Source organism: Equus caballus, chromosome 8 (genome assembly GCF_041296265.1).
Source record: "Equus caballus isolate H_3958 breed thoroughbred chromosome 8, TB-T2T, whole genome shotgun sequence".
NCBI classification, from domain to species: Eukaryota; Metazoa; Chordata; class Mammalia; order Perissodactyla; family Equidae; genus Equus; species Equus caballus.
In genome coordinates, this window is record NC_091691.1 from 64,159,794 (window position 1) to 64,183,002 (window position 23,209).

Sequence of the window (23,209 nt, forward strand, 5' to 3'; positions counted from 1 at the left end):
TCTATCTCTATATATACCATCCTCACTCTATAGATATTAAATGTGAAAAAAAAAATCTGGATTTTAGAACTGATTAAATTAGAATTGATTGTTTAGAGTCGATTAAATTCTGTATCAGCTTCAGGGCCAAACCATAACCTGAAGAAGGGAGGCAGAAGTGTGCGAGGGATGACTTGAGTAGTACCAGGCCCTGAAGATGGCCTGTCCACCTGCCACACCCCCATGACTACCTCTGTTCTCCTTCCTCTGACTGTCAGAGCCCCCAACACCTTTTTGCCCAGAGAAGATAGACAGTAACACTGCATCTATTGTGGGCATTAGGTTTAATATCTTCTCTGCTTGCTCAGGAAGAAGGTCAAAATCAAGAGCCTAGAACCATGGCCAGTATCTCTAGCACAGTTAATAATAGAGAGTTAATAATAAAAGAGTTATAATAATAAAAGAGTTGAAGTTAATGATAAAAGAGTCTCATGAACTAAACTGTAAATAAAACAATTGAAAAGTTCCTTAGCTTACTTAGAATAAAATATCTACCTATGAAGGTGGACATTTTAAATTTTGTTCCATCTACATGTTTTTCAGCATTACATTATGGAAATATTCAAACATGCACACAAAGAGAGAATAACATAATGAGCTTTCAAATTGTACCCATCATCCAGCTTCAACAATTATCAATGATCTGGTTTCATCTCTTTCCTCACAACTTGGTCTTTGCATGGGAGTATTTTAAAGCAAATCCCAGCCACCATGTAATTTCATCCATAAATACTTGAGTGTGCATTTCCATCAGATGAGGATATTATTATTTTATTATTATTATTATTTTTAATTTTTTTTAAAGATTGGCACCTGAGCTAACAACTGTTGCCAATCTTTTTTGTTTTTCTGCTTTTTTCTCCCCAAATCCCCCCAGTACACAGTTGTATGTTTAGTCGTGGGTCCTTCTAGTTGTGGCATGTGGGATGCCGCCTCAGCATGACCTGATGAGCATTGCCATGTCCATGCCGAGGATCTGAACCAGTGAAACCCTGGGCCGCTGCAGCAGAGTGCATGAACTTAACCACTTGGCCACGGGGCCAGCCCCAGGATTTTTTTTTTTTTAAATTATTCCTATGGCACTATCACACCTAACAAAATTAATAATAATTTGGGGTGGGCAATTAGGCATGAGGCTACGAGGTAGAATTAGAGGAGAAAGGATAGCAGTGAAGTGTTCAACTTTGTATTAGTTTTCTATTGCTGCTGCAACAAATAACTACAAATTTAGCAGCTTAAAACAACACAAATTTATTACTTCAGCTTGCAGCTTTGGAGGTCAGAAGTCCGAAATCAGTGTCAGCTGGCTAAAATAAAGGTGTCAGCAGGCCTGCATTTCTTTCTGGAAGCTCTATGGGAAAATCGGTTTCCTTACCTTTTCCAGTTTCTAGTGGCTGCCCATGTTCCTTGTCATGATTCCCTTCCTCCTTCTTCAAAGCCAGAAATGCTGCATGGCTTTGACCACTCCTGTGTGTGTGCGTGGTTACGTCTCCCTCTCTGATTCTCTCTTGTGCTTCTCTCTTCCACTTTTAAGGATCCTTGAGATTACATTGTGCCCTCCAGGATAATCTCCCCTTTTTAAGGTCAGCTGACTAGCAGCCTTAGTTTCATCTGCAACCTTAATTCTCTTTTGCCATGTAACCCAACATAGTCACAGGGATTGGAATGTGGACATCTTTGGGGGCGCCACTATTTGGCCTGCCACAGTCTCCCTCCTCAATGACTCATCCATGGGCCTTACGTATATGGTTAGGGGCAGGAGCCAGGAGGAACCAAATAATAACAGGATCTGGAAAACCATGAGAGAAGGAAGTCAAGTTCTGCATAAGAAGCTTCAGGAAAAAGGCTTCCGGTGTCCATATCATGAGGAAAAGAGACATGAAACTCTCCTGACAAAGATGCAAGGAAGACTGAGAAACTCCTTTGCGTGATTCGCCAGCCTAGACTGTGTTCGGCATCTGTCTGGAGGAGAAGGGTGGTGGTGAGGCCCTTCCTTTTTCTCTCTAAATAGGAATTTAGTTGTGATAGGAAAGGTCACTATGGAACTTTTTTAAATTGTAAGAATATAAACCAATGATGATGACAAGCCTTTGGCCCCTGGATGAGGTGGCTGGCACTCACTGCCAATGTGCCTTTGTCAGGAAGGCCCAGGAGCCCAGGAGGGAACAGCCATCAGGATGAGAGCAGGAGCCCCAGCGTCCCCCGTCTTGAGTCAGTGTAGAGAGGCCACACTGACTTGGATGTAAACCACACCTGTCTGAACAAGAACACAAGCCCGAGAATAAATATCATTGAACAAGATGTTTTATGACTTCATATTATCTCCTCTTTTCAAACATTAGGAAATGTCAGACAGTTTGTCCAGATTTACTTGGGATTGCATGGAAGAGGGAAAAACTGAAAAACAAAACAAGAAAAAAACACGTTTGTTGGCTCACAACTGTCTCTCGGGCATCATTTCTAGGCATGAACTGCATGTTTGTAAACCGGGGTTTACCTCCAGACCTTCCTTGCTTTAGGATAGCTGATTGCAGAAATTACCGACACATGCACACTCACACAGTGAGCCACGTCTGTTGCTTGCTGCTTATTGTTCATTCGCTGAAACCTCTTGATTGTGAGGCTAATTTGGACGCCATTTCCAAATGCTAACGCTTTGGTCTTTCTCACTCATATATTTTCTGTTTTCTAAAATTGTATTATTAATGTGGTGCATCTCTCATGTTTAGTTTTATTAAACAGCAGAGTTTTGCTATTTGTATTCCTTGATGTGTGTGTGTCCACACACACTGCATACTTTTACTTGTGTAGGTGAGGGAAGGAACCAACCAGCCAAACAAATATCATTCTACTTCCACACTAAAGTGACTTTTTCTTTTTTGCAGGGAAAGATTTGCCCTCAGGTAACATCTGTTGGCAATCTTCCTCCTTTTTTTTTCTCCCCCAAACCACTTGCATGGTCATATACCCTAGGTGTAAGTCCTTCTAATTCTTCTATGTGAGCCACCACCATAGCATGGCTACTGACAGATGGGTGGTGTGGTTCCACGACCGGGAAATCAAGTGGTGAGAGTGCTGAATTTTAACCACTAGGCCATCAGGGCTGTCTCTAAAATGACTTTTTTAAGACTTGCTGAATTATATTCCAGTGAATTTGAGTAAGACATTTGAGTACATGGCAAATTAGAGCAAGCAAAACATTGGAGCACACTCATAAATATTTTATCTGAATTTTAGTTTAAACAAAACTGTGGCTACAACATGGATTGCTCTCCTTATATTTATTTGCTCAGCTTCAAAAGAATGACTAGTCCTGCCTTTGTCACGTGCAGGCCATGTTCAACGCGCATCCATGTGGCCAATGTCAGAGAACTGGCATAGGGACCTGACACTTGCCAGGATCCTCTCTCAGAGAGCTGGGAGCTGGGCCCCTCTTGGAGGCTGTGTGGACACATCGGCACTGCCCTCAGCTCTTATCTTATCCTCAGGATTGATCTTGCCAGGGTTCCCTTCCAACTCTGCGAAGAACTTGTTTGAGACAGACGGATGGAAAGAAAGTGAATGCGAAACAGTTCAAATGAGGTTTAACTCTGGGGGTTTCATAGTGTTGGGTGTGCAGTTTGACTTTACAAGGAGGCTGTTCTCCAATTTCAAGCACTTCTCAGGACTTGTGACTACTACGACTTTGGGTCTCTAGAGAGGTTGGAGAACCCCTCCGGCCAGTTAGGAGGCACAAAAGGAAGCGCTGTGTGCCTGCACTCTGCTGTCATTCATCACAAAAGCCTTCCTTCTCTCTCCTATTTTTTGTAGGGGGAAGGGTTGGCAAAATCTAAAAGATCTCTCTCTTTACTTCAAAAGGAAAATTAGAACGGGAGGGGAGAGAGAGCAGGGATCAGTTTGTCTTTGTTTGGGGAAAACTTTAGGTCTGTAACAACAACAAACATCAATTGTGGCGGGTGGCCTCAGCCCTGCTGAAGGAAATCCAGGCCACATTAAAATCCAGGGAATCTGAAACGGCAGCATCTGTGGTGGCTCGCAGATTTCCACTGGTGATTTCTTGAAAGCCAAAGAATTATAATTAAAATAGAAATGGATCCAATTATATCTGCCTTCTGTCTGAAAGGATGTAGCTGGTAATGAGAATCACATGTCTAAACTTCAGCTCCTTCTATTTCCAAGCAAACTGTCCCATGAGAGAAATTCCTTCTTTTCAGCAAAGCTCAGTAAACCGTATTTCTCCCTCCTCCTTGGCTACTGTGGTTTTGCACTGATTTTGAAACGTTCCAGCAAGGGAGCTCAGTCATGGTAAATGCTCTCATTTCTCCCTCCTTTCTTCTCTTTATATGACATGTCGGGGAGATATGTCATATTTTATTGTTTCAAAGAGACAGAGATCAGGAGAATAAGAATGCTCCCTCTTTACCAGCCTAGATGCGCCCTATCGGGAATGACAGACTAGGTAGCTCAGGCCATTGCCACCTGGGATATTGTTAGCCTGTCAGGATGTGGCCAGGTGACCCAGGGGAGGTGAGGAGCTTACTAGGTGGCCAGAAGAGGCCAGTCGTAGGGAGAATTTTACCCACTGGGTGCGTGAGACTCAGAAAACATGGTGACCCTCAATGTGCCTTGAAAATGGCACAGCCTGTACTGAGGCACAATGCCATGGTTGCCAGGAATAAATAGAATGTGTAATAGTGTTGTTCTTATCATCATTACTACAACGACTCAAGATAGATTTGGTCTGCGTAAGACAGATCCATTCAAACACAGCAGGGCGTCCAACATTCTCCTCTTTCCAGGAAGGCCTAGAAGCAAGAACAGGAGCAGAGCCAGCCCCCAGAGCCCAGCTGTTATAAACGATCACACATAAGTCTTTGTGTAGACTTATGTTTTCATGTGCTTTTTAATCATTTGAGTATCTTTTTTAGTGAAATAGTTATTAAAATCTTTTGCCCATGTTTTAATTGAGCTGTTTGACTTATTATTGAATTGTAAGAGTTCTTTATATACTCTAGATACAAATCCTTTATCAGACATAGATTTGCAAATATTTTCTCATAGACTGAAGTTTGTCTTTTTATTTTCTTAATGGTATCTTTTGAAGAGCAGAAGTTTTTAATTTTGATGATGTCCAATTTATTAATTACTACTTTTGGTATCATATTGTGCTTTTTGTACAGTATCTAAGAACTCTTTACCTAAGCCAAGGTCACAAAGATTGTCTACAATGTTTTCTTCTAGAAACCTTTTACTTTGGCTTTTACTTTTAAGCTTATAATTCATTTTGGGTTAATTTTTGTATGCGTTGGGAGGTAAGGGTCTAAGTTCATGTTTCTGCATATGGATATCCAATTGTCTCAGAAATATTTGTTGAAGACCATTCTTTCGCAACTGAATTGCCGTGCCATTTTTGTTGAAAATCAATTGACCATTATTGTAAGAATTTATTTCTAAATTCTCAATCCTGTTCCATTGATCTGTATGTCTGTCTATGCCAATACCACATTGTCTTGATTACTGTGGCTTTGCAGAAGTTTTGAAATTAGGTAGTGTGAGTCTTCCAACTTTGTTCTTCTTTTAAAAAATTGTTTTGGCCATTCTAGGTCCTCTGTATTTTCATACACATTTTAGGATTTGGCTTGTCACTTTCTATAAGAAATTCTGCTGGGATCCCGATCAGGATTCTGTTGGTCCCTTTGGGGAAAACTGCCATCTTAATAATATTGTTTCTTTCAATCCATGAAGATGGACTATATCTCCATTTATTTAGATCTTTAATTTCTCGTGTAATGTTTTTTACTTCTTACTGTACAAGACTTACACTTCTTGAGTTGAGTTCATTCTTAAGTGTTTTATTCTTTCAGATGTTATTGTGAACAGGATTTTCTTAATTTCGTTTTGGGACTGTTCACAGTGAGTATATAGGAAAAACTGATATTTTGTATATTCATCTTATCCTAAGACTTTCTACATACTGGCTTATGCTGTCTGTGAATCAAAGTTTTATTTTTTCTTTTCCAATTTGTATATAATACATTTGGTTGATCTTTCTTCTTTTATTTACTGGCTAGAACCTCCAGTATTATGCAGAATAAGAGTGGTGAGAGCAGATATCATTTTGCTTTCAACCTATTTGTGTCTTTGAATTGAAAGTGTGTGTCTTGTAGTCAACATGTAGTTGGATTTGCTTTTTTATCCAGCCTGACAATCTCTGACTTTTGACTAGAATATTTATTTCATTTACATTTAATGTAATTATTACTATGGTTGGATTTAAATGTGTCATTTTGCTATTTATTTTCTATATGCTTCATGTCTTTTTTGTTCCTCTAATCCTCCTTTGCTCATTTCTTTTGTGTTAAATAATTTTATATAATATTTTAATTCCTTGATTGATTTTTAAACCATATTTTTGAGTTATTGTTTTAACATTTGCTCTAGGAATCACAATATGCATTTTAACATATCACAACCTACTCAGGTTAATACTAACTTAATCCCATAAAATATAGCAACTTTGTTCCAATATAACTTCATTTTCTCCCTTCCCCACCCTCACTTTTGTGCTGTTAGTGTCATATATATCACTACATCTGTATATGTTATAAACTCCAAAATAGACTTGCTTTATATAATTTTATGCCATTTAAAGAAATAATAGAAGAAAAGAGAAAAATGTATATTCATTAAGTCTTTTATAATTACACACATTTTTAGTCTTCATTTCTTTTTGTGGTTTCATGTTACGAGTTGAAGTAATTTTCTTTCATCCTGAAGGACTTCCTTTAGTATTTTTCATAAGGCATATCTGTTAACATCACGTTATTTCAGTCCTTGTTTATCTGAGAATATCTGTATTTCACTTTCCCTTTTGAAGGATATTTTTGCTGGATATAGAATTCTTGGCTGACAATTGTTTCTTTCAGCACTTTGAATATGTCTTTCCTCTGCTTTCTGGCCTCCATTGTTTCTGATGAGATTTAGCCATTATTTGTATTGTTGTTCCCCTATGTATGATTAGTTTTGCTTTTGCTGCTTTCAAGATTTCCTCTTTGATTTTGCTTTCAAGAGTTTGAGATGACTAAGTGAAGATCTCTTTGTGTTTTTCCTACTTGGGATTCATTGGGATTCTTGGATCTATAGATTAATGCTTTCATCAAATTTGAGAGGTTTTCAGCCATTGTTTCTTCAATTTTTTTTCCTGCCCTTTTTCTCTCTCCTCTTAATCTGAGACTTCCATTATACAATTGGTATGCTTGATGTTGTTCTGTGAGTCTCTAAGAATTTGTTCATTTTTTTTCTCTTTGTCCATCAGATTGGGTAATCCATCTTCAAATTGACTGATTCCTTCTTCCAATATCTCAAATCTACTGCTAATCCCCGATAATAAAGTTTTCATTTTGCTATGATATTTTTCAACTCTAGAATTTCCATTTGGTCGTTTTTTAAAAAAAAATTCTATTTTTTATTGATATTCCTACTTATTGAGTCATTTTAATAATATTTTTCTCAAATTCTTTAAACATGGTTTCCTTTAATTTTTTAAACATAATTAAAATAGCAGCTTTGAAGTCTTTGTCTATTAAATCCACCATCTGGGCCACTCAAAGACAGTTTTCACTGCCTTTTTTCCCCCTGAGTATGGGTCACATCTTCTTATTTTTTTTGCACAATTCATGCATTTTTGTTGAAAATTGGATATTTTAGATAACATATTATAACAAATATAGATTCTATTTTCTTTTTATCCTCTGAGATTCTTAGTTGTTACTGCTTTTTGTTTGTTTTTAACTTGCCTGGATTTGATCTGCAGAGTCTGTCACCCTGCTGATGACTCTGCTCAGTTTTTCTTTTTTAGATTCTTTTTATGTTTTTTTCTTGGGGGACCTGACTTCTTTTGGGTCACCTCTGTGTTTTTATGGCTTAATGGTCACTCAGTGATTGGTCAGAAGTTGTGCTTAAACACCACCCTCTGTTGGTGGATTTATGTTTGCATTAGGGGATATATTCAAATTCGGCAATCTTCAACTCTGCTCCAGGCTTTTACTTTATTGCCAGTCCCTCTTGGGTCTCCACTGTGCATGCACACAGGCTTCCAGACAGCCAGGGTCCTGTGGAATACTTACCAAGACCTCAATGGCTGTCTCATTTACAGGATCTCCCTATTCAATTTCTGGCTAGTCTTATACTGCTCATCCCAGCCAGGACCGCAACTTCAGGCTAGGAAATCTGCAGACTTTTCTCATTTGCTGCTGGCTGTTGGTTTCTACTCTCCACTCCAAATTAAGTGAAGGCCAGTCCTATCCTGGTAGAACAACCATGCTGACGGGGCTGGGATGAAGGGTGGAGACATTCCCAGGCAAGAATGCCACCATATCCCCACTGTTTTTACCAGAGTCTCCACAGTTTTTCATGAATCTATGTTTTTCAATTTGTTGTTTGCCTATGGTCAATTTACAGAGCCCTGAAATGATTTGTTTTTTACAATTGTGACCAGTTTTATAGTTATTTTTAGGGAGGAAGATTTATTGATCTCTTTACTCCTTCATAGCTGTAAGTCCCACCTACACACCATATATTTCTAAAGAAACGTATTTTATTATTTTTAAGCATAACCTCTTATCATTTTAGCTATGAATAAATATTAATAAGTTAAGCTAAATTCAGAAAAATGGAATCTGTTCTCAGCCTTTTGGCTAAGATCAAGTGTAGAAAAACTGTAGTTCACAATAATGTGATTGACATTTTATGATCAGAAATAGAAAAGCTTTTCAAAAGACATTTTAAAGTAATTCCTAAGATTTCAAGTCTTTGATTTGAAAAATCTACTTATCTGAATAGCAAGAATCTCATATTTTTACAGGAGAAGTCTTTTCAAGCTCTTAATTTAGCAACAAGCATATGAATGAACTGGAATCTAAATTTAATAATTTCAAATTTATTCCCAAACTTGGTTGTCATTGAGGCATAATAGAAATATTTCCCTGGTGTCCTGTGTGGGGTTGAGGGAATTTGGGGGTCATGATTTATGTGTTTGCCATCTTCTTTTCAATGGATTCAGCTCAAATGTCTATGGCACCAGGAGAACGTAGAAGTCTGCCCACAGACCTGGACTGTGACCATTTCAGACACTCAGCCAGACCACCTCCCTGGATCCTTTCCAGCTCACTCCTCATTTTCAGCCTGTTCCTCTTGCTCCTGACTCTGATGGGGACGTGGAAAGAGGGGCTGCAGGATCTGGAGGACATCTAGCCCTGGTCTCAGAGACCACATGATCACAAGGGAGACTGAGACATCCCAGAACCCTGGAAGTAGGGCAAAGAGCCATCCATGTGGAGGATGAGGGGACACCTGGAAAGGAAGGCCTTCCTCCTGGAACCAGCACAAACTTGTCTCTGGTGAGGTTTGAAGCCATTGACCTTCCCATTCTACTTGAAGCTCTCCTTCCTTGTGTTTCCTGCAAGCTCTTATTTTCATCACTGACCAACCCATCTTTCCTTAAGTCTCACTCTCTCCTAAAGAAGAACTCCAAGGTTCATCTTTGTCTCCCCAAGGCTGAAAGCATCAGATAACCAGTTTCTACCCTCATATTGATGGCTCCCAATTCTTGACCCTTTCACCTTCACTTCAATTCCAGATGCCTCCTGATTTGTCCCCTTCATCCATCCCTGCCCAGCCCTAGGAGACCCTGTGTTTCCCACATCACTCCCCTGCTCAGGACTGGCTGGCTCCCTACTTCCTACCCAAGCTGTCCAGGTCCCGCTGGCTTCCTGGGTCTTCTAGGATCAGGCCTGGCCTCACCTACCCCACTTAATTCCCAACTGGACAGCATGATGGGCATGGGGTGAGGAACGGGGAGAAGACCAGTCATTCAGGCCTGCACAACCGTAAGTGACTGCCCACTAACCAAAATGCCCTAGCCTTAGGAACATATAGATAATTTTTCCATGAAATCAATAACAGAAGCACTCAGAGTAATGCATGTTTTTAAAGGTCTTAATGGGAGTGATTCAGAGTCAGCAGTTCCAGGGTGTGGATGTGAGCTCAGAAGGGCTTCTCTGCTGCAGGATCTATGACTGGATCCCACAGCTGCCCAGTCCTTTCTAACCACTGTCCCTTTCCTGGCATAGCATTGCATTGTGGGTTAAATGTGTCCCCCTAAAACATGTGTTGAAGTCTTAACCCCAGGTGCCTCAGAATGTGACCTTATTTGGAAATAGGGTCGTTGCAGATGTAATTAGTTGGGATGAGATCATTAGGGTGGATCCTAATTCAATATGATTGATGTCCTTATGAGAAGAGGGAAGACAACATGAAGACAGACAGAGAGACCACCACGTGAAGACATGAGGAACAGATACAGAGGGAAGATGCCATAGAAGATGGAGGCGGAGATTGGAGTGATGCTGCCTTAAGACAAGGACTGCCTGGGGCTATCCGAATCTGGAAGAAGCAAGGAGGGCACCACCCCTAGAGACTCTGGAGAGAACCTGCCCTGCTGACACCTTGATCCCGGACTTCTGGCCTCCGGAACAGTGAGACAATCAATTTCTCTTGTTTTAACCCACCCAGTTTGCGGTACTTCGTTGTGGTAGCCCTAGGAAACAGGTAAACACGGTCTGCACGGTTTATCACGTTGGTTCACTCCATCTTCACAGCTAGCTCCCATGCCTGTTCCCAGTCTGGGACACCAGCCTGGCTGCCCCGTCCTCTTCTGGGCCACACAGTCATGCCATGTGGGAAGCAGGCACATTTTACTCCGGATTTCAAAAAGACAGGCTTTTTATATTTCCCACAATTTCTCACACTGTCAACATCTGGTATGTTACAGAGGAAAGCATCTTTCACGCTCACAGTGAAATCGCAGCTGTTTCTTGGGTACTATTGAAGAACTAGGCAGGCCTGACTCTGACTCGAGAGTAAGAGAAGTGGCAGGAGCACGAGGCCGGTGCCCTGATTACAAAGTACTGTCCTTGGGAGAGGCAAAGCCGAGAGTGGGCTGAATGGTGTGATGGTGGTGTGTGCCCCATCTCTGGGCCCTGTCCCACCTCCTCCCCAGTTCACGGACTTCACACAGGCTGCTGCCTCTGCTGGTGACTCTCTAACTTGGCTCCTTCTCCTATTGCATGGCTCAACCTAAGCGTCACTTTTTTACCTAAGGGAGCACTCTTGTCCCCCTCCCCATACGTGCCCTCCCCAGCCCATTCTTTACTTGCTTCATAACATTCGTTATGATTTGTCACTATTCGATTTGTCTGCTCACTTGTTTTTTGCCATGGTGAGCTCTTTGAGTATAAGAGCGATGCCAGCTTTACCTGCCACTGTATCCCAGGTACTGGGCACAGGTCCCCAACACATATCAAGTGCCCAAAACCTCCTGAGGGATGCATTCCTACTTGAAAGGCTCAGTGACATACATGCGAACACCTTGGACACCACCAAGGGCATTTTTATTTTTATTGTACTTCTCAGAACTGTCTGCAGCTCCCCTGATCACCGAGAGTGAAATTTCAGGACATCACTGTGCCCACCAGGGCCTTCAGGGTCAGGTCCCAGCTACCCCTCTGACTCCTATCCCCTGCCCTCCTCCTGGCACACACTGTCCCTTGGTGCCCATTGAGCATGCCACATGCTCTTCTCTAGTCGGGCCTCTGCCAGGGACACTGTCTACCCAGATAAATGCATGTCTGTCTCCCCCATCTCTTTCAAGTCTTAGTTCAAACGTCACCTTCTCAGGGACCCACCTGGGCTACCCTATTTCTTTAAACTTTTTCTTGTGAGACAATTACAGATTCACATGTAGTTTCAAGAAATAATACAGAAATATCTCCTGTGCCCCTTACCCAGTTTCCCCCAACGGTAACATCGTGTAAACCTATAGTATAATAGCACAACCAGAACATGGGCATTGATATGGTCAAGATACAGAACATCTCCATCCTCACAAGGATCCTTCATGCTGTGCTTTTACAGCCACACACACGTCTCTCCGACCCCACCCCTTCCATAATCCTGGCAACCACTTGTCTGTGCTCCATTTCTCTAATTTCATCATTTCAAGAATTTATATCAATGGAGTCATACAGTATGTAAACCCTTTGGGGTTGGCTTTTTTCACTCAGAATAATTCTCTGAAGATTCCTCCAGATTGTCGGGTGTATCAAGAGCTCATTCCTTTTCATTGCTGAGTAGTATTCCACAGTAAGGAGATGTCAGTTCGTGTGATCATTCACCCAATGAAGAACAGCTGATTTTTTTCCAGTTTGGCTGTTACAAATAGAGCTGCTATGGAAATTCACGTATAGGTTTTCGTGTGAATACATTTTTTTTTTTAAAGATTGGCACCTGAGCTAACATCTGTTGCCAATCTTCCTTTTTTTTTCTTTTCTTTTCTTTCTCCCCGAAGCCCCCCAGTACATAGTTCTATATTCTAGTTGTGGGTCCTTCTAGTTGTGGCATGTGGGACGCCGCCTCAGAATGGGTTGATGAGCGGTGCCACGTCCATGCCCAGGATCCAAACCGGCGAAAGCCTGGGCCGCCGAAGCAGAGTGTGCAAACTTACCCACTTGGCCACAGGGCCGGCCCCTGAATACAAGTTTTAATTTCTCTAGGATAAACACTTGAGAGTACAATTGCTAGGTTACATATTAATTGCATGTTTAATTTTTCAAGAAACTCTGGCCATTCTATTTTGAACTGTAACTCCCCCCACACACCCAAAAACTTTCAACACATTTTATCCTGCTCTACTTTTATCTTTTCCACTGCATTTCACCTTCTCATACATTATATAAGGGGCGTATTCATTTTTTAGGTGTATAGTGTTTGATCTGTCTTTCCCATGCCGCCCACTATCTTTCCGGGCCAGCGCAGGCATGAGGAGCACCCATGCAGGCAGTAGACCTGAAGTCAGACTGACCAGTGTCCTCCATCAGCGGAAAGCCTGCTGGGATCATGAGGGCACACAGAGGCCAGCATGCCCATGAGCCACGTCCTATGCTTGTGATGACGAGACAGAGCCTGCGAGTGACTTCCCCAGACGAAGCAGTCTGCTAGGTTTATAAGCAAATCACATTGAGCTCACAAACCAAATTAGTGCTCTCCCTAATAAAACTTACTGCACAGGAGTGTTTTAACTCAGAAACTCTGTTGATTTGTAACCTGATCGAGCAGAGTTGCGGTCCCTGCCGACCCCCGCTCCCGGCCAGCAGTGATTTTAGGCACCCGCCAGTCCCAGGGGAGAGAGTCTTTTTGCAAACAACGGGAGAGGATTCTAGTTAGAAACCTTCAGAGAGACCCAGAGGCAGGAGAATCAAGACAAGACTGTATTTCATACTGAAAAGTGAAAACCAAATAAACAAAGCTGCCTGTCATGGCAACTGGCCAGCTCAGCTGTGTAAGTGAACAGCGAAAACATTCCTCCACTCTGTGGAAGCCCCTGGAAGAAATCCAGAACCTTGTGTACTTAGCCTGACTGTGGGGGTGGGGGGTTGTTGTTATTATTATCATGACCATAAATTCATTTATTTCTTAATACATTGGTTTCTTTCATTTTGAACATATGCTTGACATTTGTACTGATTAGGCGGATGCTGGAAGAAATGATTAAATAATATTGTAAAATAATGCTTTGGCCTGACTCAAAGTGGAAATGTTTATAGTGTTCTCATTAACACCAGATGATGTCAGCGCAACTATTGTGCTGCTTTTTCAAAAACACACAGGGCTGGAAAAAACCTTCACAAACAATCCAAAAGAAGTCAAGGCTCTAAAAGACTTTTTCCCCATAAACACCCTCCTCTGTGATTTGGTCTTGGCAGCAAAACCCATGAGGATATCGGGAGTGCGGTGGCTCTGAATGTTGGGAACTCACATGTCCCGTCATCCGAAGCGTCATTCAGAGACATGACTCAGGTCACTGTGCACAAGTGCTGTCCTCCCCCAGCCTGGCCCTGCGGGGTCTGACGTCTCTGTGCTCTGATTCCTGAGACAGCCACTCTCTGTTTTTCTTCCTGACCCTTTTTCACCCTCTGTTTCTCCCTCTTTTTCCTCCCTCTTCTCCTCCCACCCTAAGCTAAACCAACTAAACTAACCAACCAACCTAACTAGGTCTGAGCCTCAGGTCATCAGCGTCCATCAAGGAGATAGAGCTGCAGCCTCGATGCCATAAACCACCAACCTCAGCTGGGAACTGAGACATCCTCAGCCCAAAGGCCCTCAGCCCTGGGCAACTGGAAGGAAGAGAAGGTGTCTAGGTCCAGGGAGTGACGTGTGCCAGGGGACAGTGCTCAGTGCTCCTCTCCAAGCAGAGACCAGCTTGCCCTGCCCAGACCCTCTCCATACAAGCCCCACCTCGACCCCCTCCTGGCCGCCTTGGGCTCCCTCAGTGCCCCAGAGGACATAAAAGACAATCACCGTGGTCTCCTCACAGTGTCCTGGGGTGGAGGGTGCAGACCTGCGGAGGGAGGTTTCATTGCAGGCTTCAGTGTGATCTCTGGGGATGACTATCAGATTATCAACTTCTGGGAAAAAGCAGAACCCACTTCCAGAGGGTCTTCAAAGACTAAACTATGAATGCTCAGTGAGCACTACAGGCCAGGGATGGGAGAACAGACAGAGACCTGCCTAGGCCCGCAGCCCTGGGTCAAGGAACCGCTGTGGGGACCATTGTCTTCAGGATTCAAGGCTCCGGAGCCTGGATCCATGGGCCAGGCCATACTGGGCCAGTCTCATGGTGACTCCTGTACTAGTCTGCTCAGGCTGCCGTAACAGAAGACCACAGACTTAAACAGACCAGGCTTAAACAACAGAAATTTATTTTCTCACATTTCTGGAGGCTAGAAGGCCAAGATTAAGGTCCAGCAGGGTCAGTTTCTGGTGAGGACTCTCTTCCTGGCTTGTTGACAGCCGCCTTCTCGCTATGTCCTCACATGATGTTTCCTCAGCGCATGCACAGAGAGACAGAGGGAGAGGGAGGAAGAGAGGGAGAAAGAGCAAGAGCAGGCCCTCTGGTGTCTCTTCATACAAGGACATTAACCCTGTGGGATCAGTGCCCTACTCTTATGACCTCATGTAACCTTAATTACCTCCTTACAGGCCTCATCTCCAAAAACAGTCACGGGGGTGGGGGGTGTTAGGGCTTCAATGTACGAACCGGGGTGGGGGGGACACAGTTCAGCCTACAGAGCTCCCCAGGAACTGATGTTCCATTTCCTCAGTTGGAAGAAGGCCAGGGATTCCCCAGCATCAGTTTCAGTTCTGCTCGTGAAGCATGTCTACTGCTCAGGGTGGGGGCTGGGGCCATAAAGGGGTCAGAGCACCCCGAGTGCCCCTGCCCTGGGAGAAGCCCAGCTGAGAATGGGGAACGTTATGATAGATGAGTTCCCTCCAGATTGAGCTGATGTGTAAACTCAGGAGCTGTGTGCTGGCCCTCAGTCTCGAGAGCTTCATGGGAAGGAGGGGTAGGCCATGGGGCATCATAGACAGCCCTCTGGATGCCCAAGGCATCCTCTCCCCACTTCCTCCTCCATGCAGTGGGGATGATACAGTGGGTGCCAGGCACCTGCACCCTTGTGTGGCACTTGCATGAGCTCATGTTTGTGGAGCCCTGAGAAGTGCAGGGAGAAGCTCTCAGGAGGTGGAGGCAGGAGATTAATCTCCTCACTTTTTCATCGTGCCATGGGAAGCCAGGCCCTGGAATGACAGCCCCAGCTACCATCTGTCTCTCTGGCACTTCAAGGTATTTGTCTCTAAACCTAGACTCTGATAGAGCCACCACGTGTCTTGTGACCAAAATTGGAGACCTGCTGCCCTTGCTGCTGTTGAATGAAGAGCAACTCAGAATGTGTCCTGGAAGGGCAGGGCAGCAGGGTGGATCTAGCAGTTGTCGTGAACCAGAAGGAGAGCCGCTTACCTCAGAAAAGAGGGTGTGGGTGGTGTGTGTGCACGCACATGCGTGTGCTAGAGATGAGGGTTGTAGCCATGAGTCCCTCTAGCAATTGGCTAAGACTCTGGGAGGCTGGAAACATGGCCCAAGCTGACTCTAAGATTCAGCACCTTGGGTCCCATTGTTCCCAAAAGCCTGTTGTCCTCGCCTAGGACAAGGCCCCTGAAAGACTGGACGAGCTAAATGGAGGTGACATGCATTGTGACAGACGTCTGAGCAGCATGTCCCCAGAGACGAAGGCCCTCTGTAGAAGTGTGTATATGAGTGTGCAAATGAGTGTGTGTTGGGGGGGAGGATTGGTTGGTGCTGTAACACTGACCTCCTCCCTCCCCTGTCCCCTGGGAAGGGGTAACCCAAGAAGAAGCTTAAACAGAGACTTATCGCCCTCACTCCCCTGCAGCCAGTTCTCCCAGCCATGGTGGTGGGAGAGGGGCAAGAGGACTCAAGCTTTTGGGAAAGATCACAATATTTTAAAAGTAGATAAAAATTACTTAGCTGGAGGCCACAGATGGGTGTCACAAGTATCCCACATAGTGTTGGCAGACCTAATTTGAGTTACATGAAGCATGCTGGCCCCTCAGTTAACTGAATTGGTCATGGAATATGCTGTTCTCCACAGGATAACATTTGGAAATGTCCATTTCACTCATGCAACAGGTTTCTGTAGAGCCCCAGGCTGTGCCAGGCCAGTGCGGCACTAGAGACGCATCAGTACACAAACAGGACAGAGTCCCGTCCCATGGCGCTTGCACTTAAGCAGGAGGAGACAGACAGTGAGCCACTAACAGAGTCAATCAGTAAATTTCACTGTGTACCACAGGTCAGATAAGTGCCACAGGAAAAAAAAAGACAAAAAGAAAAAGAAGAGGGATGGGCAGTGACAGGGTGGGTGGAGCAGTGTATAATTGTGGTCAGAGAAGGCTCATGGGGAAGGTGACATTTGAGAAAAGACAGAAGAGCAAGAGTAAGCCAGGTGGATATATGGGGTAAGAGGCTTCCAACCAGAAAGAAGAGCCAGTGCAAAGGCCCTGAGGCAGGTAAGTGAGGGCTCATGGATAAAGTTCACGTGGCCAAGAAGGAAGAGTGGAAAGAATATGGATACCCACATGGTGTCCTGGATCAGAGTCTCCACCATGTGATCTTAAAGATGTCCCTTCACTGCCAGGTTCTGCAAGCCACAGGCCTGCCCCAGGCCACGAGGCCAGCACCTCATGAAGACAGGCTTTATCGCACTGGGCTCACCCCACACTCAGTCTCTGGACTTGATTCCAGCTCCCTACATTTCAGTCCTAAAGACTCGGTTTTCCAGCAGCTCCTGTGGTGCTCTGCCCTTGTGTCTGCTCTATCTTTCACTTCCCTCAAGGGTCGTGGTCCGCACTCAGCTAGTTACACCCTGCTTGGATGCCTTCGTGCCCCTAGGAAAGGTCTTTTGACTCAGTCCAGCTCCAAGAATCTTTCACTGCAGAACCTGGAAAACACAATCTCATGTCTAGGTTTTTCCTGGACCCAGAGTCGGGGTCACGACCATGCAGCTCTCAGAGAGCATTAAATTAGATGATTCATTAGATCCTTTCAAGGTCTCATATTCCAGGATCCTAAGAGAAATCTCTAACAATGTAATATGCTCCTCACCACCTTAGCAGCTGGTGCAATGGACACATTGTATCCTTTCTGTAAAATGCAAAGTCGTAATTACAATACTTTAGAATCATAACAGTTTTGGATTGCCCTCTGCTACAGGGAAGCAAGGAAGATGTGGGGTTATGTGAATGCTGGCCCCAGGAGAGACCTTGAAACATACCTGCTTGTACAAGCCTCTGCTTTCACATTGGTTTTTTTGTTTTTGTCATTTGACTTGTTCTCATAAAATTAGAATGAAGACCTCAGTTCTCTGACCTTCTGAACAACGTCCAGAAAAACTCATTACTGATTAAAAGAGGCTGTTTTCTCTCAACGCGTTTTCTTCCCCATAGCAACTCTTCACTGTTAACCAAAACCCTCCAAGTACACTTAAACCCACACCTTGTACTGTCATTTGGGCTTCCCGCCTACAGAGATTCTCCCTCCAGTAGGACCGTACTCTCCCTCAGAGAAGGAGAAGAACGTCATAAACCTCTCTGCATCCTCTATGGCACCGAGGAGGGCCTATTACATACCAGGCCCTCAACAGACTTGCTGAACCAACTCTAACCCGTTTCTGAGGTTCCTATCAGAATAGCCCAAATACTTTGTCACTTCTACGAGCCTGAACTCGCAGGCCCCGCTGAAAAATCTTTTCAAGTCCCACAGCAAAGTTGTACAGAGTAAAATTCTTTATGTGGGATTTGTAACTGACGTGTAGCTATGCTGGAAAAGCGAACACCTGCAAAATCTCGAAAAGCAAACATCCGCAAAAGCAAATACCTGAAAAAGTTTCCTTTCTTGCTCCTACTGCAGGTCCGCCATGGTCGGCTAGGGGCGCTGCTTTGCTCTCTGTCATTCACTAAGGAATACAGGCTGACTGCCTCCTTAGTGCTTGGAGCAGTGCTGTTGCTGTGACGGAGTGGGTGGGGTGTATTAGTTTCCTATTGCTGCTGTAATGAGTCACCACAAACTTAAGTGACTGAACGCAACACAAATTTATTGTCCTACAGTTATGGAGGTCAAAGTCTGAAAGGAGTCTCCCTGGGCTGAAATTGAGTTGTTGGCAGGACTGCTTTCCTCCAGAAGGCTCTAGAGGAGAATCTGTTTCCTTCTCTTTCCACCTCTAGAGGCCTCCTGCATTCCTTGGCTCATGGCCCCTTCCTCCATCTTCAGAGCCAGCAGGGTAGCACTTTCAAATCTCTCTCTCTGTTACCTCTGCTTCCAGCCTCACATTTTCTCTCCTTCTGACTCTTCTGCTCACCGCTCATAAGGAATCTTGTGATTACATTGAGCCCCACTTGGAGAATCCAGGATAATCTTCTTAGCTCAAGATCCTTGACTTAACTGCATTTGTAATATCCTTTCTGTCATGTGAGGGAACATATTCACAGGTTCCAGGGATTAAGATGTGGACATCTTTGGGGGCCATTATTCAGCTTCCATACAGAGGGGAGTGGCAGTGTCCAGTCCCACACAGCCTTAAATATACTGCCCAGAATTGTTCACCGTTCACTTTTCATTGGTCAATCAAGTCACATGGCCATGCTTAACTTTTATGACACTGGAAGTACAATCTCCCTCATGTATACAGAATGAAGAGGATAAGAATAAACACCCTGAATTCTTCAGGATTAGGATGAAGAGGGGTGCAAAAGGCCTTCACTACTGTGGTAACAGTAAGATAAATCTAAATAAATGAAGAATCATACTTTTCTATTTGGTGAGTGAGTTGTAGATGCAAGGAAGCCCTGATTAACTGAATTTCAGGTAGGGATGAGCCCCTCATGGTTGAACCAAAAGCTCTAGCTGAGGTGAGCCCCTCCCTGGTGCAGGCAGGTGGAATAACAGGCCTGTGCTAGAGGAAGCTGATGTGGGTGGGAGGCAGCCAAGCTTTAAATGACAGTTAGGCTAGGATTAAACCAAAGAAAACAAATATAAGCCTACAGACCCAAGAAGCTGAACCAGTCACAAGCAGAATAAAAATAAAGAAAAATCATACTCAGGGACTTCGTAGTCAAAATGCTGACAACATAGTTAAAGAAAAAATCTTTAAAGAAGCTGGGGGAAAGACATTATATGCACACAAAATTAAAGCTGACATCTCATCAGAAACAATGAAGGCAAGAAGACAGTGGAACAACATCTAAGTGCTGAAAAACACCTGCAACTTAGACTCTATAAACTACCAGAATATCTTATAAAAATTAAGGCCAAATAAAGACACTTTTGGTTAAACAAGAGCTGACAGTCACCTCTAGTAAATTCACACCACAAGAAATGCTAAAGAAGGTCCTCAAGGCTGATAGAAAATGACATCTGATTGAGTTAACAAGAAAGGAAAGACAAATTTCAAACATCAGGAATACAAGGAGGTTATCACTAGCAGTCCTGCAGACATAAAGGATCAACAAAGGTTAATAAAGGGTTGTTGAACAATTTTATGCTAAAAAATATGAGCAAGTTAAATAAAATGGACAAATTCCTTGAAAAACACAACTTAGCAAAACTGACACAGGAAGAAATAGAAAATCTGAAGACCCCCATGTTAAGTTTAAAAATTGAATGTGCGATTAGAAAGCTTTTGCAAAGAAAACTTCAGTCACGGATGGTTTCACTGGTAACATCTATCAAACTTTCTGGGAAGAAAGTATACCAATTGCACACAAACTATTTCAGAGAAGGAGGAGAAAATCATGTCCCAATTTTTTAGTTTTTTGGCCAGCCTAACCCTAATACCAAAACCAGACAAAGACATTACAAAGAGAGAAAACCACAGACCAATATCCCTCATGAACATAGACAGAAACATCCTTAACAAAATATTAGCAAATTGAACACAGAATTTTTTTTTAAAAAAGGATAATATAACATGACCAAAACCTGGGAATTTTTCCCAGGAATGTAGGGTTGTTTTATTTTTTTAATATCGATCAATCAATATAATTCATTGCATTATCAGAATAAAAGAGAAAAATTATGTGACCATCTCAGTAGATACAGGAAAAGCATTTTATAAAATTCAACACCTCTTCATGATAAAACTTCTCAGCACACTGGGAATAAAAGGAAACTTTCTCAACTTGATAGAGGGAATTTCAAAAAAACTTACAGCTAGCATCATACATAATGATGAAATAGTGACAGTTTCACCTTAAGATGGAGAGCAATGCAAGGCTGTCCACTCTTACCACTTCAATTCAGCATTGTACTGGAGATCACTATTCACTGGGACCATGGGGGCGGCTGGGGGTGGGGGGGGGGAGTGGCGTGTGGAGAAAGAAATACTAGGCATAAAGATTGGAAAGAAAGAATTAAAACTGTCTAGAACTAATAAGTGACTTGAGCAAGGTCTCAGAATACAAGGTCAACATACAAATATAAATTGTACTTCTATACACTAGCAGAAAACAATTGAAAAATTTAAAAAATACCATTGATAGAAAGGATCAGGTTGAGGGAACACTTTAGGGTGTTGGAATTATATTTATGCAGGTAGTAATGCACCATCTGAAAATAAACTTGAGAGAAATTCCATTACAATAGCATAAAAAAGGATAACATACTTAGGGATAAATTTAACCAAGGAGGCAAAAGACTTGTACACTGAAAACTACAAAACATTGCTGAAAAAGTTAAAGAAGATTTAAATAATTGGGAGGGCATCCCATTTTCATGGATTGGAAGACTTAATATTGTTATGATGACAATATTACCCAAAAGCAATATACATAATCAATGCAATCCCTATCAAATCCCAATGGCATTTTTTTACAGAAATAGAAAAATGCATCCTAAAATTGAGATAGAATCTCAAGGGATTCCAAATTGCCATAATAATCTTGAAAATAACAAAGTTGGAGGACGCATGCTTCCTGATTTCAAAACTTACCAAAAAACTACTATAATCTAAACAGTGTGGTACTGGCATGAGAATAGACATATAATCCAATGAAATAGAATAGAAAGTGATAGTCAACAAGGGCCAAGACCATTTAATGTGGAAAGGATAGGCTTTTTGACAAATGTTGTTAGAAAAATTGGATATCCATATGCAAAGGAATGAAGCTGGGCCCTTAACTTATACCATAAACAAAAATTAACTCAAAATGGATTAAAGACCTAAATGTAAGAGCTAAAACTATAAAACATATAGGAAAATCTTCATGACATTGGATTTGGCAATGATTTCTTGGATATGACACCAAAAGCACAGGGAACAACAAAAAATAGATAAATTGGACTTCATGAAAAATTTAAAGTTTTGTGTGCCAAAGAACACTATCAAGAGAATGAAAGAAAATTTACAGAATGAGAGAAAATGTTTGCAGATCATATATGTGATAAGGGTCTAGCATCTAGAATTGTCAAAGAACTTTATAATCCAACAATAAAAAGATAAGAACCCAATTTAAAAATGGGCAAAGACTTGAACAGACATTTCTCCAACAAAGACATACAAATGGTCAATGAGCACGTGAAAAGATGCTCACCATCATTAGTCATTAGAGAAATACAAATCAAAACCAATGAGATATCACTTCATACCCACTAGGATGGTTATAATACTTTAAAAAGAACAACAAACAAGTGTTTGAGAGGATATGGAAGAATTGGAACCTTCACACATTGCTGGCAGGAATATAAATTGTGCAGCTGCTGCGGAAAACAGGTTGATGGTTCCTGAAAAAGTTAAACATAGAATTACCAAATGATTCAGCAATTCTACTCTTAGATATATACCCAAAAGAATTGAAAACAAGTATTCAAACAAAAACTTGTACAGGAGTGTTCATAGCAGCACTATCCACAATAGCCAAAAGGTGAAACAGTTCAAATGTCCATCAACTGATAAATGGATAAACAAAATGTGGTTTATCCACACAGTGGAATATTATTCAGTCATAAAAAGGATTGAAGTACTAATACATGCTACAACATGGATGAACCTAAAAATATTATGCTAAGTGAAGGAAGCCAGATGCAAAAGGTCACATATTACCTTATTCTGTTTATATAGAATATCAAGAATAGGTAAATCCGCAGAGACAGAAAGCAGGAGGTGGGGAAATAGAGACTGCTAGTGGATACAGGTTTTTTGGGGGGGATGATGGAAATGCTCCAAATTCAAATAGGGGTAATGGTTGCACAACATGTGCGTATACTAAAAACCATTGAATTGTACTCTTTAAAAGGGGTTTTATTGTATGTAAATTATAATTCAATTTAAAAAGTTCTATGCAACACAGAACTGTACACCAAAAAAGTGCATACTGCCACTATACATCTATTAGAATGGCCAAAATCCAGAACATTGACAACATCGAATGCTGGTGAGGATGTGGAGCCACAGGAACTCTCATTCCTTGCTGGTGGGGATGCAAAATGGTACAGCCACTTTGGAAGACAATTTAACAGTTTCTTACAAAACTAAACATACTCTTACCGTACAATCCAGCATTCTCTTTCCTTGGTATTTACCCAAAGGCATTGAAAACTTATGTCCACACGAAAACTCCACACAGATGTTTATAGCAGCTCTATTGATAATTGCTTAAACTTGGAAGCAGCAAAGATGACTTTCAGTAGGTGAAAAGATAACTA

At 42.4% G+C, this 23,209-nt stretch overlaps 1 protein-coding gene across 1 annotated transcript in view; it reads right to left on the reverse strand.

Annotated features, from left to right (window-relative positions):
* Positions 1-18,582: 18,582 nt before the first annotated feature.
* The window catches only part of INO80C (INO80 complex subunit C), a 41,582-nt gene continuing 36,955 nt past the window's right edge, over positions 18,583-23,209 (reverse strand). The window contains exon 5 of the mRNA XM_023647661.2: positions 18,583-22,288. Coding sequence (XP_023503429.1) covers positions 22,166-22,288 — 123 coding nt within the window. The 3' untranslated portion in view covers positions 18,583-22,165. The remainder of the gene's footprint in view (positions 22,289-23,209) is intronic.